Source organism: Filicampus tigris, chromosome 14, assembly GCF_054856515.1.
Source record: "Filicampus tigris isolate MCC_2025a chromosome 14, RoL_Ftig_1.0, whole genome shotgun sequence".
Taxonomy (NCBI): Eukaryota; Metazoa; Chordata; class Actinopteri; order Syngnathiformes; family Syngnathidae; genus Filicampus; species Filicampus tigris.
Genome location: NC_141230.1, coordinates 17,150,806 through 17,166,506, shown reverse-complemented (window position 1 = coordinate 17,166,506; position 15,701 = coordinate 17,150,806). Strand labels below are relative to the sequence as shown.

General features: G+C 41.7%; 1 protein-coding gene across 4 annotated transcripts in view; it reads right to left on the bottom strand.

Moving 5' to 3' along the window:
• adam23b (ADAM metallopeptidase domain 23b) overlaps positions 1 to 15,701 on the bottom strand; it is a 35,285-nt gene that overhangs the window by 7,348 nt on the left and 12,236 nt on the right. For all 4 annotated transcript variants that reach the window (XR_015089670.1, XM_086052366.1, XM_086052365.1 and 1 more), the window contains exons 7-24: positions 14,328 to 14,400; positions 13,973 to 14,040; positions 13,696 to 13,755; positions 13,543 to 13,611; positions 10,398 to 10,564; positions 10,228 to 10,312; positions 10,061 to 10,148; positions 8,560 to 8,611; positions 7,261 to 7,360; positions 7,081 to 7,152; positions 6,208 to 6,294; positions 6,020 to 6,100; positions 2,762 to 2,812; positions 2,611 to 2,674; positions 2,416 to 2,521; positions 1,044 to 1,163; positions 793 to 961; positions 411 to 522 (exon numbers count right to left, since the gene is read on the bottom strand). Coding sequence is in view for 3 of the 4 variants with exons in the window: in XM_086052366.1 (XP_085908492.1) it covers positions 411 to 522; positions 793 to 961; positions 1,044 to 1,163; positions 2,416 to 2,521; positions 2,611 to 2,674; positions 2,762 to 2,812; positions 6,020 to 6,100; positions 6,208 to 6,294; positions 7,081 to 7,152; positions 7,261 to 7,360; positions 8,560 to 8,611; positions 10,061 to 10,148; positions 10,228 to 10,312; positions 10,398 to 10,564; positions 13,543 to 13,611; positions 13,696 to 13,755; positions 13,973 to 14,040; positions 14,328 to 14,400 (1,624 nt within the window). In the remaining variant the exon portion in view is untranslated. The remainder of the gene's footprint in view (positions 1 to 410; positions 523 to 792; positions 962 to 1,043; positions 1,164 to 2,415; positions 2,522 to 2,610; positions 2,675 to 2,761; positions 2,813 to 6,019; positions 6,101 to 6,207; positions 6,295 to 7,080; positions 7,153 to 7,260; positions 7,361 to 8,559; positions 8,612 to 10,060; positions 10,149 to 10,227; positions 10,313 to 10,397; positions 10,565 to 13,542; positions 13,612 to 13,695; positions 13,756 to 13,972; positions 14,041 to 14,327; positions 14,401 to 15,701) is intronic.

Below are 15,701 nucleotides of genomic sequence, written 5' to 3'. Positions count from 1 at the left end.
AAGAAGGAACTAGCCAGCAACAAAGCTACCGGTAATATTTTTCCGCCTATCAAACTGCCCCGTACGCTCATCACTTTCTTCATTGCATCCCTCATGGCTCTAAGACCTTTGGAAAAGAGTTTGGGAGGGTAGAATTTGACATGGACGTCAAATGCATTGCACATAAAAGTCAAATGAAAATTGCACCTTACCGCTTAAAAACAAACATTTATTTTGAAACCGTGCGAATGATTCCAACTGAACTGCACTCGGGCAGTTGTTCTTTCAGGTACCGCCAGAGGAAACTCGCGAACCAAACTGAGAATCATCGTCTTTAAGCAATGACGGCATAGTAACACGGCAGAAGAACTGAGACTAATATGCGGCGCAACTAAACTGGCATGTTTTGCAAGAAAGAGGTGAAAACTGACCCTTGGGCCCTTGAGTTGGAGTCGTCTCGGGGACTTTGGGAGGGTCGGGCATACTGCAGTCCGTCCCCGCCCACGTGGTGTCACAGGTGCATGTGGCTTCATTGTTGCACACCTGTACGCGGCATACAAATCCACAGCGGTTAGTGAGACAAAACGGAAAATTCAACTTTGCCCCCCTTGCACGCATGCAGCTAAAATGCACATTTAATACAATTAAATAGAATCCTGGTGACTTGGATCCCAAAGTCAGCACGTAATTATGTAAAAAGACACTTGGTGGGTAAATCGGCCATGACGCCAGTTGCCACGTCACGTTTCCTCCCCGCTCGCCATTCGGAGCGTTGCGTTTACCGTTTGCTGTCGTTTTCCCGCCGGGACTCACCCCGTGGGCGGAGCATACTTGTCCGTTCGGTCCAGCGGGGCAGGTGCTAATGTTCAGTGACTGGATGGACAGACACTTGCGGTCAAGGCACATCATTGACGGCCCGCAAGGGCTCCCGTCGTCCACGTAGCCTAAATCGGTCTCGTCGTCCAAAAGAACGTGTCCGCCACTGCGAGGGAAGGACAGTGAGCGGTACGGCCGTACCGCGCTTTTATTTGATCAAAATCCTTTTGGGCCGGAAACGCGTTTACCTGCAGTCTATCAGCCTGCTTTGATGGTTAAAAGAGGTGGGCGTGATGTCTCCTTTCATTGTGCCAATGCGGGGATTGCGGCCAATGTTAGTGCACAAGAGAAAACCACAGAAGACATCGCTGTGGATGGAGAGAGAAGATTGGGGTGAAAATTCATCTTTGCCGAACGGTGACATCCAAATGCCGCCATTTAGACTCATCGCATCGCCCGCAACATACTGTGCTACGCACGCAGAATCCTATACAAGAGCTGAGCAAATATTGTGCCTTTACAAGTTTAACAACTTGTGTTTATTGCGGTTGACAATAGGACATTTCCAATACGACGCAGCGACATTAAAAAAATGTGGATTCAAAATAAACAGCGCTTATATTGCAAATCGCAACTGTAATAAGAAATATCCTTTTATTGATATTGACGAGGGATGTAACGATTCACCCAAGCCCCGATTCGATTTTCAGTTCCCGATTTTCGATTCGATTTTTTAAAAATTGCTACCATGCTAGGCTCCGTGCACCGGTGTGGTTCTGCAGCCATCCACAAACGCAATACGCAATGACGTTTGGCGCAAAAAGTGTCATTTGAATGTGCTATGCATCTGGAATGAAAAGACGCTTCGAGACATAATTTTCTAGATGAATTAACTCCATTTTCGATTAATCGGGGCGACTCGATTTCAAGCCGATTGTCGATTAATCGTTACATCCCTATTATCGATAGCAATAAAATGAAAGACGGCAGTGCATGAAACATCTTGATATGCCTAATATATATGCAGAACAGTTCTACTGCAAATTAAAATTTTGAAAAGGAATTAAAGGCATTGAAATAATAAAATATGTTTATTAGTGTTGTGAATTAGCAGACGTATGACTGTGTCACAATTAAGCAGTTTTATCAATGTAAAAGCAGAATTTTTTTGATGAGTTTATAAATTGGGAAATAGTTTGGCCAAGTGCATAACCACAAATTGCAACATAATTGCTGTTTTTGGGGGGGGGGGGTTTTCTTCTTTTCACTTCGAACTTGGCTCTCTCTCTAGAGTGGAAAAACACAAACGCTGCGAAGAGGTCAGCAGGAAAAAAAAACAAAAACAAAAAAAAAACCACAGAATCTCTGATCATTCCAAAGTTGCAGCTGAATGCCGTAACCGGGGGCAACTGTCAAATAAATCCCAACTGAGTAAAACTTCAATAAATGCTGACAAGCTGCAGCAATTTCGCCACCCCTGTCCGTCTGAAAAACCACAAACTTGCAGGAATTTCAAAGTCTTCGGACGGTACTTTCTCACCCGGGGGGCTCTCGAGATACAAATCTAAAGTTGCGATTTGCGAAAATGCTAACGGGGGAGCTTTCTATCTTGGCACTCACTGTTTGCTGCACTGGATCCATTTGTCTCCGTCCCTTCCACAGTTGCCCTTGTCGGTGCCCTCGGTGTTTAACTTCTCGTAGCAGAACTTCTCCGAGCCTCCGGCCTCTGGTGAGACAAACAAGCAGAGTAGGCGGGGCTTTGCGAAACCCCGTACCGCAGCCCAACTTCCCAAAGGCGCAGTCTATTCTTCTTACTTGGCCCCCAGATGTATCTGCACTGGTTCTCTCTGGTCTTACACTCGCCGCTGTAGCACCGTCCCTTCAGATGGCAAAGCTAATTGGAGGCAGCCGTGCACGGCGCCAGCGGGGCTTATTTTGCTATTATAGTCGCTACTCTCGCGCTCACCTGGTTCACCTGGCAGAGGTATCCATCTTGTTTGTGAAGGTTGGGAGGGCACTGCAAATAGGCAAAAGGCAAGTCTCAAATATGCGAAAACAAAACTAAATGGAATTACAATGACACAATAGGTTCGTATCAAATCCCCCGCAAATACGGAGTGATTTCCAAGCTCAAATGCCATAAAACGGAAGATTTTAGGGCTGTACGTGGGTCAACAAATGACAGCATAGCAATGATAATCCTATTTATGGCATGCATTCATGTGCAATTTAACTTGATTTTTTTTTTTTCCCTTAAAATTGCTTCATTCATTTTTTTTTCAATACTGCAATTTAAAAAAAAATACATTATTATTTTTCTATTTACAGCAAACTAGTTGAATTTGTTTTGTGACCCCATGCATGTCAAATCATCTTTCCCCATTGAAATGAATGGAAATGCCAAATTTGTGTTACATCCTCCCGAAAAAGGTCACGTTTTTAATGAGCAAAATAGCACTCTACAATATTGTAAAACATACAAACGCATGATAATTAAATAGACTTCAAAGTAATGAAACTATTTTTGTCACACTGCATCAATTGAATGGCAATTGTGCCGCTGCCCGCCTTAGCCACCTGGGGGCAGTATAAGGCAGACAGGAGGACGCATCTGTACAGTACAGCTGCCTCATCTCCTTGCAGAGGATCAAGAACATACTGTATGACTGTGAGCACTGTTATGTTAAATGTTTAAATGTGTTGCTGAACCATTTGTGTTCAAATATAAGTGACTTAAAGGGTTATATGTGTTTCCTTTCCTATTATGTGTTCAAATTAGCATTAACATGTTAGACTAAAGGTTAAACTATGTGTGTGAGTGTGTAGTCCTCCTAGTTTTAATTTTAGTTTGATATTACATAGAGAGTGGTATTAAACAGCTTGAAGGCTCTTATTTCAAGCATTGTTGACTATTTGCCACAGTAATGATTTTGACTCCAAGTGTTATATCTTACAGCGGAACTTAACCCAAACATATTTTTTTCAAGAATATGTTCTATGCGAGCCCACTAGTTGAAACAAGGCATTCGGATGAATATTGCGTTTGTTGAATAAGAGTTAATCCATACATTTTTAGCCATCTCTGGGGGCGGCCATTTTGTCACTTCTCTCGACTGAAAATGACATCACAACTACGAAGGGCTCATGTAACGACCAATCACGGCTGAGCTGTTTTTTTGAAGCTAAGCCGTGATTGGTCATTACCTGAGCCCTGAGCGGTTGTGATGTCATTTTCAGCCGAAAGAAATGCCAAAATGGCCGAAAGAAATGCCAAAATGGCCGCCCCCTGAGATGGCTGAAAACGGGTGGATTTTGCTGCTTAACGCATGTTGCGCAAACGCAACATTAATCGGAATGCCGTGTTTCAACTAGTGGGCCTGCTGGGAACATATTCTTGAAGAAAAAAAATGTTTGGGTTATAGATAATGGGCGGATGGATGATTTCCTCTAAGTATCCGTTCACAAGTCAAAGTAAAAAAAAATCAGTCGAATGATGGCTCGGATCTTGAAAAACTCTGAAGTCAGGTCACTCGTATCGCAAGTACCCCTGTATTTTATACAACATTTAATATTACAAAATTCACACTTATGAATGACCGAGTCCATCTGTCCATTTTAAAAACAAAAACGCGGCACACAGGTTTGCACCCCCCCTCTAGCGCTGTAATGGCTCTGAGCAGCATCGGGATGACATCACACCAATTACCCCTGTACTTCATCAACTTCACTGCGCCCCTCACCCTCAAGTCTCTCCATAACCTCGCGCCATAATTGCATTTCATCACACGGAAAAATGGCAGCGCGTGCACGAGCTGTTAACTTCCCTTCCATTACAACATAGTCCATTAATCACTGGGTCAATGAGGTGACATTGCCCAGCGCGTTCGGCGGTGAAAGGCATTAAAGTGCTACATAAACATAAAGGCCATTTATCGGAGACATTCGATTGGCTGCTACCATGCTGTGACATCATTACGCCATCGCTGCTTCGCAATGTTCTAAAGCGGCAGTCGGCCAACTGCCGGTGTGATTTCGTACCAGGCCTCTCGGAAAGGCTGAAAAAAAAAACTTTAAAAAAACTTTAGCGATCGTCAGAGTCTGGAAAAAGGTTTTGGGGAAAAATGAGGCCGGTGTAGACAACAACAACAACAAACAAACAAAAAATGATGTAATTGTATTTTGGAAGGAAAACTAGCACTCAATTATATTACGCTTTTAAAAAAACTGAGTAATAACATTATTCAATACAATGTAAATAATTCAAGAGTTGCAAATAAATTAACATTTTGTGCATCATAAAACGAGGAAGAATAGTACTTTTACTTCTACTACTGTAAGTGACTCAATCAGATGCTGTAATATTTGTATTTTTTTAGAGCCTTGTAAGTATTGTTATACTATGTCTACATGTGTTGCTCCACTGTTTGTGTTCGAATATCCATTGCTTCTAAAACTGCAAATATCGACGCGAGGGATGTAACGATTCACTCAAGCCCCGATTCGATTCAATTTTCAGTTCCCGATTTTTGATTCGATTTTTAAAAAATTGCTACCATGCTAGTCTCTGTGCACTAGTGTGCTTCTGCAGCCATCCACAAACGGAATACGCAACGACGTTTGTCGCAAAAGCATAATTTGATCTACACATTCAAAATGTGCTATGCATCTGGAATGAAAAAACGTTTCAAGACATCATTTTCTAGATGAATTGAATCAACTCCATTTTTTTTCGATTCATCGATTAATCTGGGCTAATCGATTTAGAATCGATTTTTGATGAATGGTTACATCATTTTTTATTTTTTTTTTACATTATGCTACAAAAACATTCCAAAGGTTCCAAAGGCGAAGCTACGTGGTTGTTTTAAAAACATGCGTAATTCCCTTTGTTTTATGTTTACTTACCTTCAACAGTAACCTTCAACTAAGAGTGGCATTGAACCGCTCGTAGCCTCTTTTTTGATCAATTGTTCATTATTTTCCAAACCGCTGCTCATTGTGGACGTGAGCCGGATTGAGTTCTCTGCTACCAAGTCATAAAGTGGCCGATTGACAACCCTTATTTTGAAAATCTCCTAAATCGGGGGCGACTCCAATCTAAAAGCACAAATGTCGAATGAAACAAAAGGAAGTCGTTTTCACGCGCGCGACAACAGCAGTGTGAAATTTCGTCCCTGCAATCACACAACAGATTGAACAGTGTAATAGCGCTATGCAACAACACCTGTCCAGAGTCCCCAGAGCAGGTCTCTGAGATATCGCAGTCATTCACAGCATAGCGGCAACTGTAACCTCGTGGGAAGAACTGGCAGGAAAACAAGTGGAAAAAGACGCGTATCAACATATCGGAAGCGTCACTTCATATGGCAAATTTTCCTCAAGTAAATATTGTGCATCGAGTCAAGCTGTCACCAGGCACGTGGTATTGCAGCAGGGGCCGTCGCTGCAGTGCGCCCCGTTGGCCAGCGAACACTTTTTGCAGCATCCCTTGTAGCACTCCTGAATATAGAAACGGAGCTGCAGCGAACTGAACACACACGTGGACTGCAAACTAGAGGTAAGATCTTAAGCCCAAGCCCGAGTCCGAGCTCGACATGTCGGGCCTAAAACGTCAATCATTACGTTCGGGTCGGATCGGGCCGGGCTTTTTCTCGCTAACTTTTTTTTTTTTTTTTTTTTTTTTTTATAAATATATGTTTATAAAAATGTATACTAAGACGATGTGTGGATACTAAACTAAGGAAACTAAGGTCAGCAAAAAAACAGAAGTCGCCAATACGTACTGTACTAATAATCTCTTGCAATGACAATTCAAAGAACTCCTTCCTGTCTCTGTCTATTACTGTTCTTCTTTGTCTCTCTGCCTCTCTCTCTCTCTCTTAAAGTGCCGCGCAAGATTCTTAAGGACGTACCGCTGCTGTGGTGTATGGCCCAATTTTCAACCCGTCAAAATGACGGACGGCCTTAAAATTTTCCCGTCAACTCTTAACAAAAAAAATCTGTCAATGATGGAAACTTGTCGGTTAATGTCGCTTCTGCAGACACAGAAATATAAAAGATGTCAATGTTCATACAGTCTTGTTGAACTTAGATTTCGTTACAAAAGACAGGCCTGCAAATCAAGTCTAATTGGTCGGGCTAGGACTTCCGGGCTTTAATACCCGCGGGCCTGGGTCGGGTCGGGCTGGATTTCTTTTTAGGCCCGATCTTACCTCTAACTTGCAAACACATGGGAGATCCTGAGGGCGGGGCCAAAAAAAAGAAAAAAAGAAACTTCAAACTCACGGCTCTCGCGCCGCAGTCGCACTCCTCTCCCACTTCCACAAATCCATTCCCGCACTCGGTGGTCTCGAACAACTGCCAAAATGCATCAAGTGGGTATGAAAGGCTCGGCTCGTATACGTAAAAGTGCCATTTTGCGATTTTGGATGCGTTCACAGCCGTGCCGGGTGGAGAGCATCGAACCTTTGTGGGCCTATTAAACAGACACGAGCCTCCGCCTTTCAAGAGGAAGTCCTTGTAGTCTGAGATGCTGCATTTGGAAAATCTCCGTGAGTGTTGGACACTGTGGGGTGCAGGGAGGAAACATCTGTCAAGTACATCTGGGAGAAATGAGTAAGGACCAAGGATTGCCTCAATCGCTGTGTGGTGTTCGTGTGTGCGCGCGTCAAATGCAACTCAAGGCCTTTGGAGGATGTAAACATTGCCAAGAAAAGACAGACAACATTTGAATCGCGATATACGCAACTATCATGCTGGGGTCACTAACATGGTGCCAGTTTACCAGTAAAGGGACATTGCGATTTCTTAGGAATGTTGTAGAAGTGATCTTTTGGAACTGTTGCAGAGATTTATAAAAGTAAACAAACTGTTGCGTATTGTTATTTATCTTTTTCCTACCTCGTTGCATCGTTTCTGGGAAGGATTGAGAATCATTAACCTGGTCAGTGTCTTCATTTCGATCAGTGTTTTTCAAACTTTTTGGAGTCAAGGCACATTTATTTCATTGAAAAATAATCCCGCGGCACACCAGCAGTTGAAATTGTGAAAAAAAAAAGCTTATTTTAACAAGATAAGTGTTATATTGTTTATATAAGCATTTTTTTTTAATATCGAAGAATGGCGTTATTTCTAACGTCCTGAACAGGAATTAAATAAACACAAAGAAAAACAGTATTTTATTATGTTTCATATTGATACTTACTCAGTGTGAAACATGGGCCTGTTTGGATAAACATGCGTCACTAATTTTGCTTGTCTCTAAACAAAGACAAATGGCTACCTGCTGCTGCTGCCACCTGCTGGTATGGAAGAGTACTACAATGTAGTAAAGACATGATTACGCTGGACCGCGCAGGCACGCAAATTAGATCATTTCCCACGGCACACCTGACAATATTTCGCGGCACACTGACACAGTTTGAAATACACTGATTTAGATGAATATAATTAATTAGTGGTAATAACAATTTAGGGGAATTAGGGCTACTCGAGATGTATTTCTCAGTTTCAAAAAGGTTGGTGACCCCTGCACGAGTGGATTAATGGAATTAAGAACCCTCGATTAAACATGTATACTTCAGCAGACGAGCGTCGCGTTCCCTCCATAGACAAATTTGATGTTTTTCACATTTTTTTTTGTTTAGTTGTGTTAATTCATATAAAATACAAGACATTCCCAAAGTCACAAGGACTATTTCTAACTCCCTGCGACTTTACAGCCCGATGGGACACAGCCAATACGGGATCGATGCCGGACATTACCCGGTGTCCTCCATTATGCAGCCGGTCCACGAGTCGGTGCAACCGCATTCCTCTGCAAATCAGGCAGGAAAGGGCACACAAACAGTCATGAAATACTCCACGACTTTCTATTTTTACAACTTTAAAAGGCAGCACTTGTAGCTAAATTTAGGTTTGGACTGCAACATATCTGTATAGGACAAAAACACGTCATGGTGTTTAGCTGAGAATAAACGTTTTCATCGTAACTGACGAGCTACATCCTGCATATTTCAACGAGACCCAATGCAAAAGCTGCTTTAAAACAAACAAACAAACAAAAAAATCTGCATTTGTAAAGCTGGACATAAACAATTTGTTTATTATTGTGGTTATAGTTTGTAGTACCGCATAGTACTGGAAAATGTCCCTAGTGTTTTTGTTAGCTACAAGAAACTGCTAACCTAGCATAATATGCTGCAGGTGTGCCCAATGTTATGGCCGGTAATTTCATAATTTAGGAAACCGTGAATATTTGATTTGTGTACTGCTTTTGGGCTAGCGGTAGTGTAGGTCAGCAGCTTGATTAACATCTTGCATCAAATGCAATTTACGGGTACTCCAACGGTCATGTAGTATACTTCCAGGAGATGACCTTTTAGGCTACGGGGAAATTCAAGCCTTGTGAAACTGAGCAGCTCACACGGAAGCAAACAAAAATGCGCCAGGTATGTGGATTAGGTTTATTTACAAAGCTTTTAATTAGCGCTGTCAAACGATTACATTTGTTTAAACCAATTAATCGCAAAATTTTCCACAATTAATTGCCGATTAATCGTATTTTTTAACTACAACTTTTTTACAAAGCTTGGAACCGATATTTACTTGAGAAAAATCTTGGAATTAATGTGGGAAAAAAATAAAAGTATAGCTAGATTCAAAGTCTGCTCTAATAGCTTTCTTTGATCCTTGAACACGATTCTTTTCCTGTAAAATACAACAGTTGAACGACGCACAACTGATACGGTATTCGAATTTGGCTTTGCAAAGGGTGCAAATTATTTCCGATTTCTCCAATGAGCTGTCGGGCAACTTTTTAAAGCAAAACTACGTAAAGGTCCGTCTTTGCGACAGCGACTCTCCTCTAAGTTTGGCTGCACGGTGAGCGGAGCTCAGCTGCTACAGGAAGTAAATAAAACGGAGTTAATTTTTTCGAGTGCGTTATCAAATTCAAATGAATCGTTGATGCTTTAACTTTGACAGCCCTACTACTAATAAATCTGCTCAGTAACTGCGAGCAGTTACATCACTAAGAGTGGCTTTTCGACAACGACGATAGCCCCATATTACGCTGGTTACGCCACAAACCTCTTGACCCAAAAAGCAAAACAGGAAGTGCACTTTCCGTGGTGGCTAGCGTAAAACCTCAAACCTCCATTTGCCCGGCCAACCAACCACTGCCCGATATTTTCTCACAATCCGGGTAAGCGTTCAAGCCTGGCCTCTCTGGCTCATGTAAGAAAACATCAAATGAAATGTATACTTCTCTTAGATGCGGGATCCCACTGGATGGCCAAATTCTGAGCCAGGCTCTGGGATAACGAGCCCGCCATGGACCAGGTGGTGCCGTACTGTGAGAGCAGCAGAGGCTCGGTCACAACGACTTGACCGCGTGATGCGCGCGGCAGTTCAGCGCTCAGTGAATCTGACCTCATTGACGCCGACCCCCCGGCTCACGGAACACATGCCTCCGAAGTAGGCTGTGCTGCTTCTGCGGTAGTGGAAGGTCACATTTCTGTAAGACCAAAAAAAAAACAAAAAAAAAAGTGGAGGGGCGCCTTCACATGGGCGTCAAAGCGTGATTTTTTTTCGGAGCTTACGAGAAGAGGTGCACGGCGTCCGCGTGCTGCTTGATGCTCTGCTGGCGGTACTTGGCAAAATCACGCAGCGTTTCCAGCGGCCGAACGCTGACCGGAATCTGATCTTTGTCTGTCCAGATCTCCAAAGCGACCAGCACCACACGCGTTCGCAGTTGCTCTTTGAAGACCTGGCATTGATGTGCGCAGGGAGCGGAGGACACACAGAAGCAGCAGAACAGGCGCGGGTCAGCGTGTGCTTTCGCACCAAATGTCAGCTGAGACGGACTTGCAGCTCAAGCCGTATAGAAAATCAACACCTGCAGCACACGTAAGGCTTAGAGGGGAGTAATGAGTATTGAACAAAGTTCAATGGACACTTGGATGTATGGTTTTTATGCATGCATCCATTTTATAGCTGTACTCAGTAATAGGGATGGACCGATTATCGGCCGGGACGATTATCGGCACCGATATTTGGCTTTTTGACGAATATCGGCAACGGGCTTTTTTTAAAACTCTGCTGGCCGATAATAAATCAATTTAAAACTGTGGAAATCAAAACAATGATACGTCAAAGTTTAACGTTGCTGTCATTTTGAAATTTGGAAATGTATAATTACTGTAGAAAACTACATGGAGCTAATGTTTAAGTTTTTTCCTTTTTGCTTTTTAACCCTGGGCGCGCCCTGAACTTTTTGTTAGAATTTTATAACAGAGATGTATACTGTCAAAAATTTCTTGTAATAATGATTGAAAATAAATAAATAAAAAAATCACCATTATGCAAATCTGAAACATTGTTCAATAAACATAAAAGAAAGACGTTACAACAAAGTTAAGTGTACATTTTTCTTTAGATTTTGACACCAATATTTTCCTTTTCATTGAAAATGAATATCGGCTCCAAATATCGGTTATCGGCCCTGAAAAAAGCATATCGGTCTATCTCTACTCAGTAATAATTCCCTGCAGAAAAATAGTGAGTGTACAGTGTGCAGGAACAAGCTATTGCCTCATAAAGTAGTTCAACATTCAAACCAAGAGGTGGCACTGCACCTTTAAAAAGTTGGGAGTGTCAACAGCAAATGAAAGGAATCAATTTACTACTCAACAAGCTATAATTCTGACACTAATTTCCAAGCAGGTTCAGGGTATGAAATCACGTAGTCGGTGGTATCACTTTGTAAAAAAAAAAAAAAAAAAAAAAATACAACAGAACTGCAAAACCGTGTATTGCTTTCACCTTTTTATATTTGACATGTGAATGAACGCTTGGCTAAGTCAAGCTTCTCAACTAGTAAGCTAACGAACTTTACTGGAATTGTAACCACACATTCAATAACGGAAATGTTGGCAGTGATGGTAGGAATTGCTGATTCCACGAAGATTCACACTACTGCACTTTTTGCCACCCTTCTGTTGGGGTACCTGGCACGTTGATGTGGTTCTTCAAGAATAGTGCTAGAAACACAGGCTGATGAGCAGTCGAGAGGGAATAAACCCTCCTGTGCAACAATGGAATGGAATCGGAAGTACACAAAAGGTTCTTTTTCTAAAAACTGACTTGTCTTATTGATTTAATCAAGCCCGTTCCCGCCAGTAAAAAAAATTATTAATAAATAAATAAATAAATACATTTCTTTGGAAGAAGCCCATTCCCGCCAGTAAAAATATATGTATTTTTATTTATTTATTTATTTATTTTTCTTTCTTATTTTATTTTATTTCAATTAAAAACATTTTTTTTTCTTTTTATTGCAGAAGCCCTGTTTCCGCCAATGGATTTTTTTTTTTTTTTTGCAGAAGCCCCTTTACACCAGTGGAGAAAAAAAAGGGGGGGTAGGACCGTAGGTATACACACCTAGTGCGTGCAACCCTTTGCTTCAACGTAATGGGCTGTATCGCATAAAGGCCTATAAAACCACAACTCACACCATTTTAACATATGTTGTCAAATACGAGTATACAATAATATCTTCATAAAGTAAACATTCGCATGCCCTTCGGTAACACAAACGGTGATTGCCTATGGATGGGGCTTGCATGTGAAAGGTTTTTTTTTTTTTTATACCAGCGGGACTAAAAAAAAAAATCCACTGACAGAAAAAAAAATTACTAGCGGGAATGGACTTCTAAAGAATTATTATTATTATTTTTTTTTTTTTAACTGACGGGAATGGGCTTCCAGTGTTTTCCAACATTTATTGAGCCGGGGCACCCATTTTACATCAAATCTTAAAGAAGCAAAACACCAAACAAAAATGTCCAAAAAGTATACTGCTAAAATTGTTATAATCTCGCCTCAATGTACTCACAAATCTCTCATTCATATGGTAGAATAATAGCCTTGTGTTCAACTAAGCAGGCCCAGATTTTACACTGAGTTCATTGAGACAAGAACTTCAATTTTTCTGTAAATATATACTGGCTGTGACATTTTTGTGAAATGGTGTGCCGTGAGTTTTTTCTAATGGTTAAATATGTGCCTTGGCTCAAAGGTTGGGAAATACTGATTCGGCCACGTAAGAAAATACAAAACTGTTGCATCGACGTGTTTTTAGCCATCTCTGGGGGCGTCCATTTTGTCACTGAAAATGACATCACAACTGCTCAGGGCTCACGTAACGACCAATCACGGCCGACCTGTTTTTTGAAGCTGCGCCGTGATTGGTCGTTACCTGAGCCCTGAGTAGTTGTGATGTCATTTTCAGTCGACAGAAGTGACAAAATGGCCGCCCGCTGAGATGGTTAAAAAGTGATTGGATTTTGCTGCTTAACTCATATTCCACAAACGCAATATTAATCAGAATGCCGTGTTTCAACTAGTGGGCCTGTTGGGAACATATTCTTGAAAAAAAATATGTTTGGGTTGATTTCCACGATTTGAAGCTATAAGCGGACTTGAAACCACATGACGGAAACTCAAATTAAATCAGACCATATCAAACAGCTGGCGTGTGAAAATGCTTACACAAAATTCTGATGGGGCACTACTATAATACTAAAAAATAATTTTGTCCAAGAATGACAATAATAGAAGGAATGTGGGGAAAAACCCACCTTAGTGTGACAGAGTGAGTCAGTCTAAACTTGAAATGTTTGTCCAACTGAGCAACAAACGCAACCAGCGAAAAACAACTGTGGTCAAAGGGAAGGTCTTACTCACAGCATCCACCAGATTCACCACAGACTTGGCAAAATTCCTTGTGTGCTGCTTGCTTTTGTGTCGTTTGTACTGCGGCGACAAGAGATGAGGAATAAGAACAAAAGGTACCGGACACTTTGATCGCACCGTATCTCGAAAAGTACGAGCACTCACCATACTGTGGTCATTGACAATCATGATCTCCAAGTATTTCATCTCCTCGAATACAGATATCTGGAAGAGAATACAACGTCAAAAGCAGCAGGAAATCAGTAGCGACTGCACAGAAGCAAACTGTGATTTTTCTCCCTACTGCCGAGAGCCCTTGTGTGACATGCTTTGGAGTCCAGGGCAAAACTATGCAAAGACTTGACATCATTACATAAGAATTTACGGGCGGGTGAAGGCAACTTTGCGGCGTCTCTTCAGAGAGATGAGATGAGACACTCACGGCTCGCTTTTTCCGGCGCATCAGCCAGGAAAGGTCATCCAGCTCCGAGAAGAGCCTCTCCTCCTCCGCTACGAGTGTAAACAACACACGACGGTCAGCATCAAAACACACCGTATGGCCACATCATTAGGTACACCTCCCCGTCATAGAGGTCGGGTATTCTTTTAACAACGTGCTTATTTTTGTATTTTTCAGATTGGACATTGAGCGTTTGCTCTTGGCCCCCTAGTGGCCATGGTTGCACATACATTGTAGTCATTCAAAATGGAGAAGAAACGCGAGACAGAACTGGGTGGAGGCCCTTCAAGAAAGGATGTTTTTGAGGATTAAGTTTGACGGTGTTGTAAATCTTTACCCAGTTGCTGTGACTCATTTTTCCACTGAAACGAGGCAGTTCTTCTGAGCTTGTGAGGACGTCCAGATGTGTCCTGAGGTGTGAGAGCACAATCAGCTGTTAAAAGCTTTGAACAGCCACTGGGAGGAAGGTCCGGGGAAGGTGTTTACGGCGGAAACTTTTCATGACTTAAAAAGGAATCTTGTGTATGAAGAACTAACACAAACCTGGAATTTGTAACGCAATATCGAGTGAAATGTTAAAGGGGAAGTCAACCCAAACATATTTCTTTTCAAGAATATCTTCGATGCCAGCCCACTAGTTGAAACTAGGCATTCTGATAAGAATTTACTCAAGTAAATATTGGTTCCAAGCTTCGTAAAAATTGTAGTTGAAAAATGTGATTAATCGCGATCAATTATGGAAAATTTTGCGATTAATTAGTTAAAACATTTTAATCGCTTGACAGCACATATACATATATATATATATACATAATACATAATACATATACATATATATACATATATACATAAATATATACATATATCCATCTAACACTGCACTGACACTGCAGAGTGCTTCCCCTCCCTCGCCCACCTTTAAAGGTGCGTGTACCCCCATCACTTCAGCTCCTCTCAGTTTACCCCCAGATTGGCGTCTTTTTTTCCTTCCTGCTTCCTCTCTTTTACCACAGGAAGCAGAGGGTTCAGTTCAGGGAGATAGCCTTGCACGCCCCTGACTCCTCACCTTTTGTTCCTCAACCTCAACATTCCATCCCTTCTCCTCTCCACCCTTTCCTATCATCAAATTGTAATCTTGAAGCACCCCAAAAACATCATGTTTGTTCATCGAGTGACGACAGTGAGCGGGGAGGCCACTGACCCCCGGGCCAGGAAACTGTCAAACATGTTTATGATAATTGCTGACATATATTTTTCAATCCTTAGACAAACACGGTTGACTGGTTTACGCCCTCACCACTCAAAAGTAAGTTAAGCGAAATGGGTAATGAGACATTAGAGTGGTATTGATCTGATTTTGCTTCATATTAACGTCATATTTCCACATGACGAAATCAGAAAGTCGAACATCATTGTGATTGCTAAATATAAAGTGTAGACTCGGGAAGTGATGTGAATATAGTATTATGGAAAAGGAGCTTAGGGTACCGCTAGCTTTGTTGTTTAATTACCTTTTTCACAGCATTCATTTTGACACAGTCAAACAGCAAACAGCAGTAATGATATCATTTAACCGGATTATGGGAAAAATACAAAACTGTTTTCCACAGAGACCGGCGCATGGGCCAAAGAAGAACACATTCAAATGTGATGCGGATTAGGATAAAAATTGTACAGTCACAGCACCGCCCGTTCTAAGGAATCTTTTTGA